Here is a 22,263-nt window from a genome sequence, read left to right on the forward strand (position 1 = left end):
GTCGAAATTATTCGGAGCCCTTCACTATGGCGCCCCTCATAGCCTTAGTTGCTTTGGGAAGTTAAATCCCATAGAGCCAAGCCAGGCTACATGTACTTGAAAATTCTCGTTACCCATCTTTTATTTCCGCCTGCCTCGGCCTTTAATAGATGGCTCTCAATTTTTGTAAAATTTCCATTCTTCAGTCAGAGCTGTTGAACTCCGCACGTTCAGCCTTGGCTCAGCACTTAACTCTTCGCGCCAGACAAGCGCTGGCAGCGCCACACGGCGGCGTCCACAGTTGCTCACCGAGTCCGTACGTGGGCCAGGCCCGCTTGTCGTACTGCTCGAGCATCTTGTCGAGGAAGGCGAGCCGGGGCGTGGGTCCGGCCTGGGCCCCTCCTTCCGCCTCAGCCGACGTTGCCGGCGCGTCGCTCATCGCCGTAGGGGAGTCCCCCTCGCGCTCCACGCTGCTCAGGTACACCTCGCTGCTGCCGCCGCCGCCGGGAACACCCGTGGCTCCGCTGCTACTGCGACAAGCAAGGGAAACGAGAAAAAGACAGTGAGACTCCTCGGGGAGTCGCCCGATGGCCGCCGAACGGCGCAGCTGCTACCACTTATTCCTCTCAACTGCACGCACATAACTTGTTATTTACTCAGGTCGATCCAAAAGCCACTAGAAGGAAGGATGCAAACTGTTGTCTTCCCAATGGTGGCAGGCTGCACAGAGTCTATCGTCACATGCCGCCGGAAATATCGGAATTAATGAGCACCAAAAACTTTATTTAAGCTCATTTGATTTCATTACCACATATGAACTTCATAAAGTTATTTACCCTAATTTCTTGTTGCCTGCTGTCATATGCCGATATTTTCTGCGAAGGTAAGGTGAGAGGCAGAAACAAAGAAAGTGCAAGGAACAGAACATATACGGTGACATTGAACAAAAGCATTCAATACTCCGGTCCTAAGAGCTGTGAACAAAACGCATGGGCCAGTTCTCCGAGGTATTGGCCATGAGTGTTAAGGGAGCAACCGAACCCGCAGGGTGCCAGACATTCATGGCCTCTTCACCAATGCTCTGGTCCCTTTCAGACCATACTTTCACTTTAAGGCTTTTTATTTTTCTTCTTTTTTTTGCAATAAAAATGTTTCATTTTCTCTGGAGCGAAGCGCGCGCAAAATATGCAGTTATTTTTTGCACGATTAACCTCTGGAACCGGGGTGAGGACAGCGGCCAAAGGCGGCAGAACAGCCTGCCAGCCTTCGTTCTCAGAACAAAAAAAGGTTGCTGAGAAGGCCGTTTTCTTCGATAGGTGTCACTATAGTCGAGCGAGGAAGAAATATACGTAGAACCTGATGTGCTGTGGCAGAGAGAGTAGGGAGTCTTGATTTCAGAACAGCGCAGCATGAGCCGGCGCTCCGTGCATCTGGCGCAGAGGTCTCATGCAAAATTTGCATAGCAGGCAAAAATGTGGAATAAGATGCAGATCAAAGTAACAGAAACCTCAAGCGCTTTCTCATTATCAGTAAATATAGTCGCTCACGTATTCAGTCATAACGCAAAACAAAAATTGGCGGTCACCACCACCGTCTACGTCATATCTCATATTTCAGTGCGTGTACTACGCCTGAATGTTGTCTCTTTGATGTTGATATAATTACTTGGCTAATATGTAGCCTCAGTCGTCGGAAATCTTTTCCTGGGAACACATGCGGGAAGCCTGACGTTTTTGGAACGGGACTTAGTATCGCCTCTTATTTTTAGCAGATATGTTGTAATTACTGGCATTGCAGCACTAATGACGGCAATCCTTACGCCTTGGTCGCCGACCGGCAGATGTAATGCGCCTCACCGGCAAGTACCCCTGAGTAGCAGCTGAGAGGTGTAATCACCACCACGCGGTTAAGCCGGTTGGAAGTTAAGCGATGAAAAAAACAATTGCCTGCCGCAATATTGACGTTGTTCCTTCCCTAGGAAAGATGTGGCTTTTCGCCTTTATCGTACTATAAATCGTCCTGCATTTTTCTCTAGATAGCACGAAGTTTCAACTGACGCGCGTCATGTGGAACTAATAGCGAAAGCGCCACAATTTATCTCTGCTTCACATGAAAGAGCCACCGAAAATGAGCGGATCGGAATGATTTCGCAATTTAAAAAAACGAACAAAAAGAAAGGGAAGGCTTTATGAACCGCCTCTTTTTTTTTTCTAATTCCGTTTTTTGCAGTCTTTGGCAGAACATCCATCCGACATCTTGCATTCCTGGTGAACCGAGGGACTGCAGTGAATGAGGCGCACTTTTAATTAAAAAATTCTTCGCCTAATTATGCGAGGACGGTCGATTCCATTGTCCTCCTTGACGATATCCAGGAAGCTTTAGTTCTGCTTGGAGAAATTCTCCGTAGAGTATGTCTTTTTTTTTTTTCTCATAACAAAAGTCGCCCGGAGTATTTATTATAGTTAACGGGAGAAATTTTTTCCAGCGCGTCTCTGCGCAAACGCTTCTTTCAGTCAGCCAAGCGAAATTTCATAGTTTCACGTAAAACCGACGTATAATCTGTCGCAAAAGACACTAACAAAGTGAAGGCCATTGGAGGAGGTGGCGTTCTTTACGCTTCCGTGAGGAAAGAAACAACATTTCCGAAGAAAGCTTTCAAGGACTTCAGTGCATACATTTCAAAACCATAAGGAAGACAAGCTGGGGCCCTTTACTGTCCCTTGAGCGTGCATAGGCGCTCCCTTCACGCATGGACCACATCGCTCCACGTGCATGCCTCCGGGGATTCGTATTCCTGTGCTGGTCGCGTCCTACTTTCGAGCCAACCCGCAGAGGCCATGAAAAGGACAGACGGGAGTAAGTGAATAGGCGTCTCCAGATTGCATCGAATATCGCGAGGCGTCGGGCGTCCTCCACGGGGCCACGACAGCAGCAGCGGCCATGGGAACGCTCATTCGATTTGCAGGGCACGCCGCTGTAAGTGCTTCCCGACGTATATGAGATTGACTGCAGAGCAGCGCCCGAAGCGCCGCGTATCCGGCAGGAGGCGCTGCTGACGAGATGATGAAGCGAGTATATAGGACGGAGGGGTCCGGCCTTCTAGCCTAGACTGTCCCCGGGGACAACACACTGCTCTCGAAGGCACGTGTGCAACTTTTAGGGGGTAGAAGAGCTAAGCGCCGAGCTGTCAGCGTGACAGCATATAGGGTTAGCGAGATGCGCGCGCGCTGTTGCGACGAGCGGGACATATTTGCAAGATAAAGGCTGTCCTGACATTGATGAATACGAATTGATCGTCCCTAACGGCCGGGCTATAGTGACATGCCTTTGTTGCACATTTTTTTATCCACTTTTTTCGGTTATTCACGAGGTCAGTAACGATGGTTTATCGCTGACATAACGCTGTGCAGTAGTGGACTCTGCCGCTGAGGTTCAGATTATGGGTTACATCCCAGGCTCGGCATCTGCGCCTCGTCAGACGACGGATGCGAACTGTTCTGTGCATTGGGAGCTTAGGAGAAACGGGGGGTTTTCTCAACATAAACCCAAAAGTTTTGAGTATACGCGGCGGTCGCATATTCCGTGATCGCTCAGAAAGCGGTATGTGGGAAATTGGAGCGTATTTTGCATAGCGTTACCCAGACCACTGGCGTATGCAGCTCACGGTAGCGGTACACAGCAGCGGTGTACACTAACGGTTAGCTAAAACGCTATGTTACAGAAACTTTGCCGTATTTTCACAGAGTTCGCGGATTCGCAGCGTATAAAGGCACGCTTTAAAAGTTGTTTCATAAATTATATATGACAGCGTACTGGTACTGCTCACTTATTAACAACGCTACTTAATTGAATGCGCTAGCAAATAGTGTCACAGAGGACTGGCTATGTACCAGGTGTCAGAAAGTTTCATCAACGTAAAATGCAATAAAGTTACAATTAAGGTGTGTTTTGGAATAGGAATTAACTTAAAAAAATACGCAAAAAATCTACCCTAGACAGGTGGAAATGGGATTCCTGCACGTTCAACACTGACCCTCTGCGAGTCCAGGCGGAAAGTATAGGAAACAGACTGCAATGAGCATTACATAACGCAACAAATGAAATGTGAAGAAGCATTATTCAAATGCGATAAACGGACGTAACGTAAACATTAGATTCTCTTCCGAAAACTTCAAGTTGCGACTCAGCGCTTGAAGTGTGTTCATGTGTTCCTTGTTATCGTAATTGCTCGCTGCGCTTTACATCGTGATTGTGTCTGAGTCGACGAGCATTACATTAGAGAAACTAAGGCCCACATGAGGGAATCTTAGATTAGAATTGTCCTTTTCTAATTGACTATATCCTCAAAAGGCCCCTAGGGGCGTATTATATAGGACTGCAGGATGAAGCAACACCAGGAGTAAAATACTTAACAAGGCTTCGACTTGGGATTAATTGGTAAGCCATTTGCGCACTGAAAGACACAGTAAGGACAACTCCATGCAAATAACATTCTCTGTAAAAATTTATTCCCTCACTCTTTACTTCTATGCCGATGTTTGTCCGGCAGCAAAAAGAATAATTTACACGTGAGAAAATTGGATTAAAAAATCTACCCTCCACTCGAACCAAACTCGTGACGTTCTTGCCGAAAAGGACTGATTGCCACTGTTCTGATGTGAACGGCGGTGCAACATTGCCTCTGAGATCTGCGCGAAAAAACTGGTTTCGAAGCACGGATTTTACTTGAAGGAACTGATCGCAGATGGCGACAACTGCATTTTTTGGTCTTTTCTACGTCATAAAGGCTCAGTTCTTGGCGAGAGGTGTCTCTTTGTGATTAGAATGCAGTGCCTTATCGATAAGGGCCAGCTTCTAGAAATTTGTGATCAACTTCACTTTAATGGGCTCATCTCTTTTCTCCGCCGGTTTCGGCAGGTAGTGCAAGGCATTTAAGTTTAGAATTTTTTCCTGAGTTAAAATCTGGCATGCACCCGGCCATGTAGTCACGAAGCTTTCCTGCTGTACTATTCCTTGCATGCCTATAGGAGATGAAATCCGGAGTCTTTTCCTTCACATGCATTCAAGGTCCGCGCTAATCTACACCGCGCACTTGGGAAGCAGCAAGGGGCCTAACAAAGAAGTGCCATGAAAATCTGTTCCCTGCGTGCCCAGATAGAAGTATAGCTGCTACCGTGTTCCAGGAGCGCATATGCACAATTGAGTCACTTGTTGTACTGCTGCAGCACCGTAGGCAGGAGCACGCGAGTATGTAAGGCCATGTATATGTACATACGAAGGCCACTTTGCCCTGGCGACATATGGCAGTATAACTAAAATCGATTCCATAAAATAGGGACCCATAAATAATTTACTGGCACAGTTGCCTATACATGGATGCTGCATCCGGTTTAACCTAGCACGTCACTCAAATATGAAACTCCTCTGAACGAATACTACACGTCCGCTTGGCTTCTACTCGCTTCAATGTGGCGACCACCACAAGCGCCGGTGATGAGATATATATTCAGAAGGTGGCACCGGAATATAGTTGCTTTCTTATGCGGTAACATTGGAGGTCATGTTCGGGCAGAAAACCCAGTATCGGCGTCGTAGTGAGTGGGAAATCTTGATTGGCCAAGAGGGTAGTGACGTAGTAAAGAAGTTTCGCTGAGAAGAAAAAAGGTGGTCAAGTGGAATCGAGCTACTGTCCTTTAGGTCGCAAGCCGGGTACGCTACCTCTACCCCACTGAGGAACGTTCGCTCGTTCAGTGCGATAAACTTTGGGATTAAAAAGAGAGATAAATGCATTCTATCCGTTTAACCGCGGCTGACAGAGTTCAAAGCCGCCGACAACACCCCGTGATCGACCGCGGTGGTGACCAAGTGGTTGAGCATCCACCTCGCATGCGGGTGGTGCGTGGTTCGATCCCCAGTGCCGCCTGGTACCCACCGGTGATGCAATGGGTACAAGCAGTGCCCTGGTCTGGTGCTCGGCTTATTTAGGGTGAAATGCTTTGGAAATGAGTATTTGACCCCACCTTGAGAAGTCGCAAATACCTTGTGTCATGGCGCTTTTTGGCCATAGATTCCCTAGCGCCATAAAAATTGATAAACAGTCACACCCCATGATGGCGCGCGCTACCAAAAGCACACCGACCGCGGCGGCCCTTGCCCTGTAGGGACAAAGGAACAACGAAACTCTGACTGACCCATAATGACACTTATCGCTGCAACAAAAATAACGCCAGCTAGCAACAGCAAGGTTACGGGACGAGCGAACGTTCGCCTACTCTAGGGCCGGGGAGAAGCTCTAAGGCTGATCGGGATGAGCTCACTGGAAAATGTTCCCACGAGGCCTTGCCTCGCTGGCGGAGAGCGGAGCGCCGTGCCGAAGCGTCTGCACGAGACGAGTTTCCGAGCCGAAGAGTGAGTGCAGTCTCCCCCGCGCGCGCGGCAATTACTCCGTCCGCGGCGCTCCTCTCGCCGCGACGCAGGCACCCTTCCATGTTAGTTAAGGTAACTATGGAGAACACCGCGGAGATGCACACCAAAAGAGACAGAGCAGGGCGAGTCCCAACAAAATGGATGTACGGAGGGCAAGACGCTTGTCTAGAACACGCTCTGGGCGTGTTTAAGACTGGACACGCGGAATCTAGCGATAACATTTGGTTAAAAATGGTCTGGATATAAGCATGTGCAGTGAAACTGGCAGCATTTAGCCATCATTTTTTACCTTCATTGTCGCAGCGGCTTTGGGAGCTGCGGAAAATGCAAGTAGGTCGTTCTAGACATGTGTTTTGCCCTCTATACTAGCATCTCGCACCGCTCAGTACGCGAGTTAGCTTACAGGACAACTCAGTTAGGGTCACTGATTAGCGCCACTAATTATTATGGACGACAATGTGTAATACAGTGTATATAAAATGACAACAAGAGTGCCGCTTTCCTCGGAAGGGTGTGCCAGGGGACTCCCAAGCAACTGTAGCTATCCTTTAACGCTATGGTGTCATTTAAGATGACCTTAAGTGCCCCTACAGTTTTTTTTCCTGGAAGCGTGTCACATGTTCAGCTCAGAGTCGCCCTGTGCAAGCGAGCAAAGATCACACGTTTCGGTTCAGAGAGTCCATTTCAGTCTCAGTGAGCACAAGAAGCACGGGAGCGCGACCTCCGTTAAAAACAATGGGAAGAGAGAGCAAACAGCGAATCGTGATCAACCCCGTCTGCGTTCCGTCTCAGTGAACCTAACTCATCAGCGTGACTGACATCTACAGAACGGACTTTTGACACGCTCAGTGGAATAAAATTTCGGTGGAATAAAACCCTGTGGAATAAAACATCAACCTTGACATACGCTAGTACATTCATCTCTGCCGAAAGATTACAGGGGGACTGGGTGCACGGAACGTATATAAAAAACAAAAACGAACAAAACTGTGAGCTAATGTGGAACTAGAGCGTTTTCCCAATCCATGCAGAATTGCACTTCGATCATGAAAGGCAGCACTAGCCTTTTCGCTTACGCAGCAGAAAAGTTGACGGAAGACGCGGGTTCGATCCCTGCCGCGACGGTGGAATTTCGCCTCCATCGAAATTCCACCGTCCCTCATAGCCTGAGTCGCCTTGGGACGTTAAACCCCCATAACGCCATAAACCAGAAAAGTCCACGTGGCTGCGAACACGCCACCTCAGCTATTTGTTCGTCGTACAGACGTGCATAAGGGCGAGTGCATCGCAATATTCAAGATCGTCACATGCAAAACAATTCTGGACAAAAGCAGTTCTGAGAGGGAAACCGTTTATGAACGCAATATTTTTACGACGTAAGATTTCACTATGACAATCAATACATCCGCAGATCACCCGACGGCAGCCTTGTGTTTTTTTTCCTAATAACGTTTTTGCTATTTTCAAAAGCTTTCCCCATTGGTTTTCTAAGGCAGCCTAAACTGTTCAATGAGGTCGATGGAAATTCCTTTAAAAGAAAAATTTTGCTATATATCACAAGAATGAACCACTACCTTCAATATTTCTAGAACATTGTCTTAGAATTTTTCATGCTTCGAAATTTTTGTTCGAAAATGTTGGACATGAAAATGAACCGCAGAAAACACAGCAGGGAACAATGGTGCGCTGCATTTGTAGAGGTAGGCGCTTATTGAGGAGATTACTACCTGACATTTACTTGCTGTTAGCGACAGTTAATCGCCTGAATAAGGCAGATATCCCAGGGAAAGGTAATTAAGTGATGAAGCGAAGGCGCACATACCCGAACGCATTATGCATACAATGCGGCGTCTGAATTTCCTATGCGTAGTGCTCTCCTCCGATTAGTTTTCCGTTTAGTCTTGTTGCTGCTTTCTGCAATCTTAAACCCGATAGTATCGTTGTAAATATGGACTAATCAATCTATTTTTACTGTATTTGAGCGTGATAGTTACATTCGCACGATGCTTTCAGCTGCATAGGTGAAGGCACTTTATCCAACTTTTGAGAAACAGCTCTGCGCCCTCCTGTTTATTCAGACCCCAAACACGAGCCACAAGCCGAAGACAACGGCGTGAAGCGATGATGATGAGTATACTCAGCTTAGAAGGATAAAGCCGCATGCAGCGATCGCAGTGCTTGTGAATATAAAGCCTTAATTAAGTATCAAGTAAACAAAGCAGGATTTATTCTCATTTTCGCAGGAAGAAAAATGGATATTAATCACTACTTGGGACCGTGAAATGAATATGAAGGAAGATTATCCAGACAACTAAATATTACGCAATATTTTTATGTGCAAAGGTAATTACAGAATATCTACGCACATACAGACAGAGTAGGAAAATGATTACCTGAAAAAAAAAACACATTGCTTTATAAAGTGACGCATAGTGAACACGAGAGTAGAAAACTGGTTCATTTTACTAATAGAAAAATGACCTGTTTTTAAAATTACTGGTAGCATATTCCAAATTATACTTGCAACGCGTCTTTGTGCCACGTATGGAACCAACAAGCGTGGTGCGTTCCCAGCCCTGCGCTAAACAAACGAGCAAAGAGCAAAAAAAACTATAAAAACAAACAAACAAGCAAATATTCAGGTGATGGTCTCGTAAGCTGTTTTATTTTAGGTGCTTTTTGGCCTCACACCAAGGAAAGAGCCCTTTTCCTGTTTTTCGCTATTATAACTATCTCTTTTTTTCAGATGTCAAGAATTCTATACGCTGCGGCAGCCGACAGCGGAACTGCGACTCCAGTGTACAGAGAAACGGCGGTCGTAGTTAGGCGGAAGTGGGTATAGCACCTAGTGCCACGTTCCAGAAACACCTATGATGGTCTGTACCACATCACCGACCTCCGGATCCAAAGGTTTCTCAGTGGGATTGAAGGTGAAAGAGTGACGAATTAGGCCAGTTGGTTTTCATCAAGAACCACAGCGCTAGGGCAAGAGAACGTGGCCAGAGAACGAGAAAAGAGCGACGACACTGAACGACACTTGATAGCGCTCTGTGTCGTCGCTCTTTCCTCGCTCTCCCCCCGTGTCCCATTGCACTGGTGCCGTGGCTTTTAGTGTCTGAACCGCTAACTACACATCGGGAAGTAGATGATTTAGGACTGTATTCAAGAACCAGCTCTCTGTGCATCTGGCCTTAAGTAAGAAGTGTTCGAACAAAACCAGCGCGAACTTCACTGGACAATGACATCAGGCTGGCCAGATTTAGTTACGTTATTTAGAAAGAGGGGCAGGGTTAATTGGAGGGATACGGGAGAGGACTTCGCCGTGCGGTGGAAGCTGTCTCACTCTGGCCGGACACATCACTTGGGGGAAGGCATGAAGGGAGCGAAAAGGAGAGAGAGCAGAGGAAGCCCAAGTCAGTGCTAGTCTGATGACGCTAACTGCGCTTACTGGAGATTCCCCCAAAACATTTGACCGACGCTAACTATATAACGAATGTTGTTGTCTCTGTGCCTCAGGCGTTGTGGTTGGAAACGCGTAAATCCTGCGGCCGCGCTCAACTATAGATTGCCAACGCCGGGGACTCGCTGTGCAATGCTTCGAATCAGCCACTTCGTGCGCACAAGAACGCGAGGGCTCGTGGCGCAAAATCGAGCTAAACGAGTTAGTGCGCAGGTCGTCGCATTCGTCTATGCAATTCTGCCTCCTGCTTTCTTTCCACTCCCGGAGGGTCACACATGCATCGCACCGCGCAGGTCACCTTTCTGCCCAGCGGCTGTCAGTGCTTGTTATCCGCTGATCGCGCCGAGCAGCGCCTGAGGCATGGCACCTGTCACTCGCCAGGCGCCAAAGTTGTCTGTTGCTCCCTCGCTTTTCGCCTGTTTGCTTCGGAACCGTATACATTCCCGCGGCCGCAGACGTCCAAACTTGATTCCCGAGGCGTTTTATTGGGGCTGGCGTCGGCTGACCAGAAAGCATGTGGACGGGACAGCAACGGGCAGCAGATCAGCACATACAAGTCAGATTTCCTTTTTTTACGTATGTTTTATTCCCAGCACTTCGTGCGAAGTCCTCGACATTGATCGAGCGTCCAGAAGGTGTTGGCCATTACTCAAGCGTAACTTTGCCTTCCGAGAAGATGCGGAGGATGAGGAAATGTCGACCGCAGAAGCAAAAGGGCGCGCGAAGTGTCTGTACAACACAACGTTCGTAGTCTGTTGGAGATTGATTGGCGTTTTCTTAATCGTGTATATATCGTTAAAGCATATAATCTTGGGCAGCATCGTGGGCTGTGGCTAGGCGGGCATGAACTTATTTTCTGAAGGTAGAACCAAGTTGCTCCAGTCTGAAAGCTAAGAAGGAGCCATATGTCAATGTTGATTTGCGCGTCTTTGTAGACGAAACGGCCGGCAGCTTTCGTGGATTCTTCCAGGGAAATAGATATACTGAGCTAAATGCCCTTTGCCCTGCTTCCTACAGTATGCAGAAATGTCAGTTTCTGTAGAGAAAATACTTGAATCTCAGAATTGTCTTTCGCTATTCTTTTAGAAAAAATAAATACCTTGGGTGGAACTTGAAGTCACTTATTGCGAAGAATAAAAACTGTGCATTATTAAAATATAATTAATAACCTCATAAAATATTTATGTGAAAGTCGTTCGGCAAATATCATCAAACAGTGAGTGAAAATTATGCTTTTCATACAGAAAAAATAACCAATTGAGCAGGTAAAAATGACAGCGATATGAGTAGTGGGCATATTATCTAACGTACGGCCTAATTGAGTAGTATTTGGCCTGTTCCCATCTAATGTTACCGAAACTTTATCGTTAATTACGCTAGTAGGCCATGCTTTATGGGTTGAAAGGCAGGACAAAAGGGCCGAATGCAGTAAACACGACGATCACGACACCACACAATATGACTGCTAGCTTGATGATTTTCTCCCAAGCTTGCCGCTTACAGCCTAGTGCCTGAGCCTAGCGTTTGAACGCCGTACCCTTCTCTTTGGATCCGTAACACTGTTTCCTTTGTCGTAAACAAGGGCGTCCTTATCCCCAAAGCTCATATCTCTTATACTCGCTCACAGCGAGCTAATACCATAACGCTTACCATACACTGGTGGTCTGCCCGACAAGGCCTCACAACGCGTCGTCCACGTCGCCAGCAGGCACGTCTTTTCGGCGCCCGCTGTGTCGACCCTTGAGGCGGAAGGAGCGTCGCCTCTTATTGTTCTACTGCTCGTTGTCATTCGCGGCAGCTGCAAACACGCTGCCGATGCAAAGCCCGCGAGCTGCGTATTACATACAAGACCGTGGTCGACGGGGCTCGTCATCTCGTGCTTCCTGTATACGTGCGCTGATCGTAAAACAGCGCCGTCGACGACGTTGGCCGACGCGATGTTTTCTCATATTTCCACCAGCGCGTCAGATCGGGCCCGTTACGGGCGGCGCGAGCCTCGAAGGACCCCATTAGCGGCAGACCTGATTCGTACCTGCGCGGCGGGGCGTCACGCTCGGCGGCTGCCTTCTCTGGACTGGCTGCTGTTGCTGAGGGGAAACGTGACCGAACGGGCGAAGAAGATCCCATTCGCCGTCGGCAGCTGCGACGTGTGCTGAGGGGAACGCTCGCACACGGCGCGGGAGGAAATGCACGAAATGCACACGTACACGAAGGGAGGAAGCAGGGCTGCTGGCCATTCAATTGTGCAGGGTGTAGAACATGGTTCGTTGTACGACGTGAAGAATAGAGCAGGAAACGAAAATACCCGACAGTGCACCCGGAAGCGTCGAGGTAGAATAAAGTGTTGAGTCCACCTACGGGAAGACCACTCAGTTAGTATTCGAGGGGAATAAACCTCCACACCTTTTTCTGTTTCAGGCCAAGGTAACTAACGTTACAGAATAGGCGCACATCATTTACCTGCCCGCAAATCTGCGCTTCAGCTTTTGTATTGGCATGTGGGGTTTAACGTCCCGAAGCAACACATGAGCAGTGAGGGATGGTGTAGTGAACGGCTCGGGATTATTTCAAACTGGGTTATCTAACGTGCGCAGACATCGCACAACACATGGACGTTTATTTATTTCATCTCTATCGAAATAAGGAGGCGACGGCTGCGATGCGCTTGAATACTGATTAGGCATTTACAACGCTTCTTCACTCTCATCCATGGTCAACGTGAAACGCGTGGAGTTTTTTGTGACGCCCGTAATGCAATTTATCCACGGCATGTGCCATGGCAGGTGTTATGACACGTTGATATAGTGGCCAGATGCGATTAGAACATGCAAAAGAAGGAAGTGAACGCAGCTGGCACACGGTAAGTCTAGTTAGAGATCAATTGGAGGGGCCTTGTTCTGCAAAGGACATAGGCGGGCTTATAATGGTGACGAGAATGTTTGTATTAACTTGATTACTCGCCAGAAACGAACCTGTCAACCAGGTGGCTTGCGTCGTAATTGGCGCAATATAGTGCAGACTAACTTCCGCGATGGCAGTTGCCACTTAGAAGGTCCGCAATCTCTGCAACTTGCCGACATTATATGGGGAAGCACCTGGTGGGAGTAAGAAATCTTAGTGTTTTTTGTTTATCTCAAAAACGAGGCGAAAAACACCGAAAAAATCGGAGGGGCAGCAAATGTTCGTCGAACTACCGTCATTAGTTTCAGTTATGAGCGTTATAAAAACATCCTAGACACTAGTAGCTGCAACATGTTTGAATGCCGGCTTTCATTTCGTTTCCACGCCATCTGAAGTTTTTCCTCAAACGCCAACCAAACCTAGCAGCCTGCACCGCCGCGGTGGCTCAGTGGTTAGGGCGCTCGACTACTGATCCGGAGTTCCCGGGTTCGAACCCGACCGCGGCGGCTGCGTTTTTATGGAGGAAAAACGCTAAGGCGCCCGTGTGCTGTGCGATGTCAGTGCACGTTAAAGATCCCCAGGTGGCCGAAATTATTCCGGAGCCCTCCACTACGGCACCTCTTCTTCCTTTCTTCTTTCACTCCCTCCTTTATCCCTTCCCTTACGGCGCGGTTCAGGCGTCCAACGATATATGAGACCGATAATGCGCCATTTCCTTTCCCCCAAAACCAATTATTATTATTATTATCCTAGCAGCCTCTCATGTTCCCAGTAGTTCTCAATCGCTACGTTAACGAAAACTGGTCGGACAAAACTCTCCGAAACCGTCGGTTTTGATGAGTGTACCGACAGGAACAAAAGTAACAGACCATCCCTCCAAGTTCAGATCTGTGCCACTCTGCGTACGGGCCTCACCTGAGAATCAGTTATGGTATCGACATGGGTCCACTGCGCCAGCCTCGACACCAGAAGTGTTTTGTCAGGTGGCGCCCCCACACAGAGTGGCACGGGCCGGAACTTGGAGGGACAGTCTGTTACTTTTGCCGCCGGTGGTATCTTTAAATCTCAACATCAAAGTAGGTCTTGGTAGCCATGTGCTTATCCGCACTGTATCTGGAAAGCAGAAAAAGGCCTTCGTGCAGCAGGCGCTCCCATTTCGTCATGAAATTAGTGTCGACGAAAAGGCCAATGTTTTCTTTTATCTCAGCCGTAGACACTGCAAATTTTTACACTGTCAGCGCGACAGGCAAAGTGAGTTGGGTTCACTTGGGAACGACGTCTGGGATTTATTTTCCCAAGGAAGTGCTGCTCAGGGCTAGGAGGTGACAGCGGTAGCCGTCTGGGCATTTAGTAACGACATCAAGGGCAGCCAGCGACTGCAGTGCTGGTAGCGGCAGCGAGCACGATCGGAAAATATGTGCACGTCAAGCTTACCGTGCATAGCCCTACTGTTCGAACTCTTTTTTTTATATACTTCAACAGGCATTGAAGAAAGAAAAAAGGACTTAACAATGACCAGTTATGGGTCAGGTTTCTGTCCAGGGAAAATGCAGGTGGCTTGTCATTAGCTGTGATAACGTTGCTGGACCTTCCGAGAATTTAGCGATCTAGAATGACTGCGAGAGATTTTGATGTAAATGGTGGTGTTTTGAGATCATACTGTCAAGAATCTATCAGCAACGTCATCAAAATTCTTAACACAAAAAGCTTCCTAACTCACTCGGAACTTGACTCAAAACGGTTTCCACGGATGAAACCACTAAAGACATTGCCAGACTTTTAATACTTTCTTCTACCGCCCATTGAGCAGCACTTGTCGCTCAAGTGTTGACTTGATAATATATAAAAAAAACTTTTGTCGCCCAATGAAATTGTGCCCGCTTTCGTGAGCTTAGTTGGTTGGTACGACTCAGAGGATGTTCACGTGCCTGCTCTTTCATGTGCCGCTTCAATATTTTGCGCAAGTTTTGCTACTTACATAAGAAGGAAGCCAAAAGCCACCGAAAGCAAGGTGCCTTGAGGAATGTTTCAGTGGGGAATAAATGGAAAATAAATAAAGTAGTTATTTATCGCTGGAATATAATAGATTACGAAGTAGAGGAAAAAAGTACTCCACAATGCCGGTGGGATCCGAACCCACTTCCTTTTCAGTGTGTGTGGTACCGCTTGGGTCACTTTCTGTGGTGCTTGGGGTTCAGAGACACGCAAAAATTGCGAGTTGCGATGCTAGAGTGAAATCTCTGACGCGCTCTCCATTCTCACGTTAGTGATGAGAAAGAAGACCCGCTGGTAGCCGAGCGCCGTTCTCTTGCGCCTGGTTAGCAGCCGTCGGGACTGAGTATACAGCTCGGGTCAATGCCTTCTTTCCTTTCTGTCATACTCGAGATCAAGGTTTGACCGCCGACTCATGGCCTAGCTTCAACACTTAATGACTGTACTTGATATAATTAGTAAATACGGCACCGTTTACGCCGGGGAGACATCCCATTTCAGCAATCATTGTAAAAAAAATTAGCTGTGGTTTAACTACTGTTGAACCTGGTTAGAGAGCGAAAGCTTTGGTGTGTCGGCCATCTAGACGTGGCTTGGCGTCTGTAACGTTGTGTGCGTTCCGGACAACTTCGCTACTCGCTTAATTGGAACATCTGGAATTGACACGCTCATTAAATTATTCATAAACGCCTGAGTACATAAGTCGAAGATACGCTTATAATACATCTGTGCGTTCACTAGACGTGCGCCATCTCCTGGACCATCATCGTACAATTCGTGTTAGGGGTTTAAGTGAGTGTCTCATGATGGCGCCACGACTGCACGCCATGCACGAAGGCAATTCACCGGAAACTTACTTCGCTACTCACTTAATTCGGATATCTGTTTTTACATGCTCAAAGTTATGTTATTCACATGTTAGATACATTTCCTAGGCAGCAGTAAAGGAAAAAAACAGTCGTAGTGGATTGGAAGCGTCCCCTTATGCATGCCGGAGGCACGGGCTCTATTCCCACTTACACCATAATATTCTATATCTTATTAACTAAGGCCACTTCAAGGTTATATCTGCGCCGTAACATGATCTTCAAGGTTTGTACGCGAGAAAAGGAGCTTTCGGAAAAAAAATCGACACTCGGCGAGCCTTATGGCGATGAGCAACGATGGCGTCGCGTAGAGCGCCGCGCCATGCCACGAGGCCTAGCGCCTAACGAGGCGCAGCGAAGACACTACCAGTAGTTAGGGAGGAAAATTATCCATCCACGTGAAGGCCGCGGTAGCTACAGCTGCAAAAACAACTGAAACTTGTTGAGTGATGACTAACAGGTCTAGTATACATTGTGCGGCTCGATCATATTTTGCGAAAAAGACGGGACGAGAGGAAGGGCTGACGACAGAACAGCTACGTCCCTACTCCGCCTTTCGACCCGCCTTTTTTTCCCGCTGAAATATGTTCCTGTCGCTGCAATTAGCCCAGCTGTGTGCACCTTGTTGAACACCGTACTGTGTGGCCGTGCCGGGATAGCAAGACGAACAGCAGCAGCACGCGTGTTTGCAAGTTCCGGTTTACGCGGAACACTCGCATAAAGGAATAAACGTGACATTAAGTACCCACGCACCAAAACAGCGAAAGCGGCTGGCGAGAATAATCGAAGCTTGTTGCAGGCATTACCGAAAGTAAAAAAAAAATTAGCCCGCCCGCCTCTTAAATTATCCCGGCTAACAAACTATCACTCACTAATTTTCCCGAGTTTCGGGCCGTGTTTACCTTCGCGGGAGAAAAACTTCGTGCGCAAAGTTTATATAGTCCCGAAGATGCACGCCCGAGCAGTTACTTTTTTTTTTCTTTTTGAACTGCCATCAGGTATGACGAATGAGTCCTCGCTGGCCGCACCGTCGTGTTATAAAAAATACAAAAAGTACAACAAGAATAGCAGCGCAGCGATTACAGGCGTCTTGTCCGGCCGGTGGTACCGTGCGTCGAGTGGGAGGGTGGCTTCCAGTTCTTCCGCTATTTATCATTACTGCTATTTTACAACACACTCCCTGGACAGAGCCACCACAAGCTTGCTTACGTCACATACATAAGTTTGCTGGCAGAGTTTGCTAATCGTAAGTCACTCTATTTTCGAGGCCGTGCTCAGTGAATAGCTGCAAAAATCACATTAGCAAGCGTCGGTGGTCGTAATTAGTAAAAGATCGGAGAGAAAATTATGTAGATTGAGCTCGGAAAATGGAGATGGCGAGGCTGTAATTTTATTCATTTATTTATTTTTGGCGAGTGCAGCTTAGCTAGTAATGAGCCGATGGTGCTGATATGAGCAAAACATCGTAATGAAACAGCGGACGCTTCATCAACAGTTAAATGCAGCAGCAGAAGAAGCATAAGCTTGTGGCTGCCACATGAAACTTGAAGAAGTGGAAACTGATTCGTACATAGCATAAAACAACGTCTTCTTGGGCGAGTTGGTCACAATTCATCTTTGGTACTAGGCGCGAACACACACAGAACACAAAGAAAAGGCGCTTTGTCCCGTTCCCTCCCTTGTGTTCTGTGTGTGTTCGCGCCTAGTACCAAAGAGGACATAGCATAGTTAACTTCAACGTTTTTATTTTTGTCTAGGGCTTATTTTTTTGTTAGGCTTTGGGAGAGCACCCTTCCTCTTCAAGCAAAAAAGAGGAAAACTTTTTGTTAGCAGGTAAATGTGATTAAAGATGCTTCTGTATCCGCCCCTTATTTCGTTTGAACAAAGCGAGAGGGAACTCAAACCTCACGCTGCCATTCAATATCGCACTGCCTTTGCAGAAGTATTCATTTAACGGGGTTTGTTTGTTTGTTTGCCGTGTACCGCAGACATTGTGGCACCTCTTAAGTTGTAAATCTGTGCAAGGTAAGAAACACATTTGAACTCGCCTTTCGAGACATCTCGGTTTTTAGGGGCGCCCTAAAGACTTCATCACTCTAAACACGAATACGGCAGTTAAAACGGAGCAAGCTGCCCTCCATCGCACTACCTTTCATAAAAGGTAGTACGTCACAGGACAGCTTTCACCTTTTCTACTCCTTCCTATTTGCTCCCGTTGCCTGGTTACTTTTGGCAAAGACTGTACATATGCAGCACTCTTTGTTTCATAAAACTATTTCGCCCGTGATGCCCCACAGCAATAGGGGATATGGAGACTGATTAAGGCAATGTACCTGATTATCCAGCAGCCACTGAAACCAACGAGTGCACGGGGAAATCCAGTGGACCATCACTATGTCAAACTCGGAGAAAGGACCGCAAATCTATTTCGACGAAGAACAGCATTTTTAATGCAGTAGATGTTGAATGACTAACGCCTCAGTTCGGGAAAACCGGTTAGAACTGAGCAGGTTCAAATTAGCGAGATTACACAGTATTACTTTTTCTCATTTCTTAATTGCTGTGTAAGGACAGATTTGAACAGTTGCTAGTGGAACTATACATAGACTGTGATGAAAGAGAAAACCTCACTGGCGGGCGCGAAATACACGGTGTTTTCTTGTCGCGGGAAGTGAACCTACCAAATGAGCTACGACGACAACTGTCTTCTCACCTATTTTCGAACACGGTTATAAGGATGAGTGTACACAAGATACCACTAGATTTTACCAAAAAAACTGAAACAGTTGTGCTGGCAGACGCCTGTCAAAGTAAGAAATTTTTCCTTTGTTTTCTAAGTAGTCGGCTTTTGTAATTAACAGTTTAGACTTCTTTTATAATGCGCAAAAAGTATCAGTTGAAAAGTTGCAGACTGTCCGGAAAAGGCCGCAGTGGCATAATTTTTACACCACAGTTTCTCCATGGATTCTCTGCTTGCTGTACAGCAGATGCAGCCTTTCAAACTCCCGACGACATCACTGGTTTTGAGGAAAACGTCAGTGAAATTCTTATCCTTACTCAAAGTGCTATTGGAACATGGGTACGAATGCGCGAAAATCGAGACGTCAAAGGCATGTGCAAATTCCTCGAGAACATGACACCCAGCTGCGCCAAAGTTCATGCAGCCACAGTCGTTAAAAACACGCGTGAGCTGCTTTCACATGAAAAAGACTGAGTCTAAGGAAAACTGGTAGTGTGGAGCATTCTACAAAAAAAAAAAAACATCCAACCACAGAAAATGCCGTTCTGGAACCATTTCAGAAAACACAACACGCTCTTCGTAGCAAACCATGAATAATGTGTCGGATTTCATTCGAATTACATATGCCCAAAACCATTTGATTTGTTGCAACTATCTTTGTTTGGAAGGACGCAAAATTGAACGAGCGGTTGTTTTCGAGGTTTATGATTAACATACGTTTCTTTCTCATTAGCCTGTGTCTGCCTTACGTCGAACTAAGACACTTTTTCAGTGGTTACAAACAGAGTGACGATTTCTTTGAAAGCCCGGATTCGAAACATCTCCCCTCATTAATAGAGAACTCTCGTCAGCGATTGCAGCGGCTGTGGCTTCTGGACTGCAGATTACGCTTACACTCGACTTCGGAACTCGGCAGCGGCTGCTCAGAACTGGGGTCTTTGCCATTACTGACCGACACTCTGCGCGACATTCGAGTAATAGGTTTCGCGGTATTCGGCGATCAAAATTTTCCGTAGCTCGGGAGAGAGACAAGCCCATTCAGCGATCATGATGCGAACTGGCACATTCCCTCTGCCGGAAAGCCTCGCCACGCACCCGGGTCGTTCCTGCATCGCGCTACTAATCGAATTAGATAACATACGGGGCTCACCGAGATGATGATCTCTTGTCGATTGCGCAGTCCTACCGGAATACGGTCGATTATGACGGTGTACCGGGTCGCATTTCTAATGCGCGTCATTCCGCAGCGGGGCGCCACTTCCGTTCCAGGCGCAAGGAAGCGCAGAGCTCGCTGCTATCGCAAATTGTTTCGTTTATTAATTCGTTTTTGTTTATGCGTATCCTTAATTATGCAACAGTCGAGTCAGAACAAGCGAAAGGAACGTGTGTTTTCTCTTTTAGCCTTCAAGATGGCTAGCTTGCATTGCGAAGGAAGAGCTACGAGAGATTATTGGAAGCACAGCCGTTTGCCGCTCAAAGTATTCTTGGCTTGGCCCACCAAAGCGAGCTTGTAATAGAACTGCTCCGAGGTAAGTCAAGTGGTGTGGCAAAGGAGAGGGCAGCTAGGCATGTGAATAGGCTCTATGGTTCTACCCACAAAAAAAAGGTAACACACACGAAGACACGATGACGCTGACCTTAAGCGGATGATTAAACGAACAATGGCAGCGAAAAATATATAGCACCCAAAAAAATTCACACAAATGAAAGCCCACAGAATCGTGTGCACAGCACACGTGCGCGTATCTACTAGAGCACATTCAAGGACACTTCATTCACTGAAACCATCGCGGGAGACGCGGGTTCAGACCCGGCCGCGGTGGTAGCATTTCGATGGAAGCGAAACACTAGAGACTTGTGTACTGAACGATGTCAGTGCACGTTAAAGAACCTAATGAGGCCGAAAATACCGGAGCCCTCCTCGATGGCGTCTCTCAGAGCCTGATTCACTTTGGGGCGTAAAAGTCCATGAAATCAAACCAAACCAAAACCTAACTGCAGCTCAACAACCACTGGTCATGTTAGGAGGGCACATGGACGAACGCATGGTTCATTCGTTTGTGTGCGTGTGTATTCCTAGTTTGAGCGTGTTTCTTGCTCTGCCGTTATGTGTCAAGTACGGAGCCAACTCATCGAAAAGTTCGTTTTCTTCAAGAATTTTACGTTTCTTTCGGTTTTGATGTTTGTGAATTATTGTGTGCTCTGCACATACTTCGCAAACAGTTTTTCATGACACTCCAGTTGAAACCCACCGACTTTGTGTGCCGCTGTTTCGACTTTGTTCTTGGGCAGTGCCCACCGTCGTGTCGACATGCTGAACGAACTAGACAAAGTCGGTTCCGCTTCTAGGGCTCCTTTTGTATCAGGGCAGCTGAGGCGCGAGAAGTTCCCTCGTCTGGTAGAGTTGAGCAGACTTTCTTCAGCTTGCGCTGGAAACCCGCCAAATATGGCGACAGACATATTTAGGTGGGCTGAATTTGACCAGAACCATCGAGGTTAGGTAAACGACACCTTTAGCAGCAATTAATTATACGAGATTTAACTCGCCATTAACTTTTAACTGAAGCACGGGTGACATTGCGCAGTCGAGCTGTCCACGTAGCTTCAGATTTCATTCATTCATTCATTCATTCATTCATTCATTCATTCATTCATTCATTCATTCATTCATTCATTCATTACTTCATTCACTTCGAATGTAGTTCATTTTTGGTCCCATTCCGGGCACTTAGCTTCTAGTGAATATGAAACTTAACAGCTGACGATTACGCATTCAGTGAATTAGTTGTTTGTTTAGAACGAAACCAAATTTTTTCTACTAGAAAAAAAAAGTAAAATTGGTTTTCAGAAAACGAAATGGCGCAGTAAATGTCTCACATATCTCGGTGGACACCCGAACCGCCCTGTAATAGAAGAGATAAATGCGGGACTGAAAGAATAAAGGAAGAAAGAGGTGCCGTAGTTGAGGGCTACGGAATAATTTCGACCAACAGGTGATTTTTAACGTGCACTGACAACCACAGTACACGGGTGCCTTTTTTGCATCTCGCCTTCATCGAAACGCTGCCGCCACGTGTTTTACTGCGTAGAAATATGCTTTATTAAACAGCTGCAGAATTGCGGCGGGACGTTAATTAATCGTATTCCACGGCATCCGCAATGCTGTGTGTGTTGAATGTTTTTAATAGGAGGTCACTGATACATTTAGGGCTAACTTACTCAGCGCTACCTCTTGAGTGTAGTGGATTTCGAAAGTTCAGGTAGACGTCTCTCTGCCCGTGTGCGGACCTTCATCTCCGTCCATTGTGAAGAAAGGCCTATGAATGCTAAAATAGCCGACATGCTTCCTAAGCACTAGCTTTCGTGCACTCCTCACAAGGAATCGGCATAGGCTGCGGCACTCATTTCATCAAGCAGTACTCATAAATCCGGTGCGCCACTCGTCGGCGTTCTGTCGACGGTCGATCACATACTTTGCAGGTTCGTTGAAGAAATGGTTAGCAAAGTATTGTTCGCGAATATGTGGATTTGTATCGGCTGCACCTGACCCAATGCCTGTGCTAGTTCGCGTATCGATTGCGTGGTTGCACGCTAAAATTTTTTAGACCTTCAAAGGCGTAAAAATATGTCCCGAGTGTCCCAGGGCTAACACCCTTTATGGTATTCATAAACACCCTTACAGTGTCCATGAACACCCTAATACCATTAGGTTGCTGATGGGCACCACAAGAGTGTTTATGAATACCCTAAAGGCTGTTAGCCCTGGGACACTCGGGACATATTTTTATGACTTTAGTTGTGTAAGAACATTTTAGAGCATAGCGGCCTGGCCGTGTACACAATTTTGTCGAGAAGAAAAATAGAGAAAAAATTGATGCGAGCTGCATGAACTGGCACAT

The 22,263-nt window shown here is 47.0% G+C and overlaps 1 protein-coding gene across 3 annotated transcripts in view; it reads right to left on the minus strand.

Annotated features, from left to right (window-relative positions):
- Nucleotides 1-22,263, minus strand: part of LOC144094021 (glutamate-gated chloride channel-like) — a 111,505-nt gene that overhangs the window by 34,448 nt on the left and 54,794 nt on the right. For all 3 annotated transcript variants that reach the window (XM_077627862.1, XM_077627864.1, XM_077627863.1), the window contains exon 2: nt 289-509. In XM_077627862.1, the coding sequence (XP_077483988.1) occupies nt 289-509 (221 nt within the window). The remainder of the gene's footprint in view (nt 1-288; nt 510-22,263) is intronic.

This window comes from Amblyomma americanum, chromosome 6 (assembly GCF_052857255.1).
Source record: "Amblyomma americanum isolate KBUSLIRL-KWMA chromosome 6, ASM5285725v1, whole genome shotgun sequence".
NCBI classification, from domain to species: domain Eukaryota; kingdom Metazoa; phylum Arthropoda; class Arachnida; order Ixodida; family Ixodidae; genus Amblyomma; species Amblyomma americanum.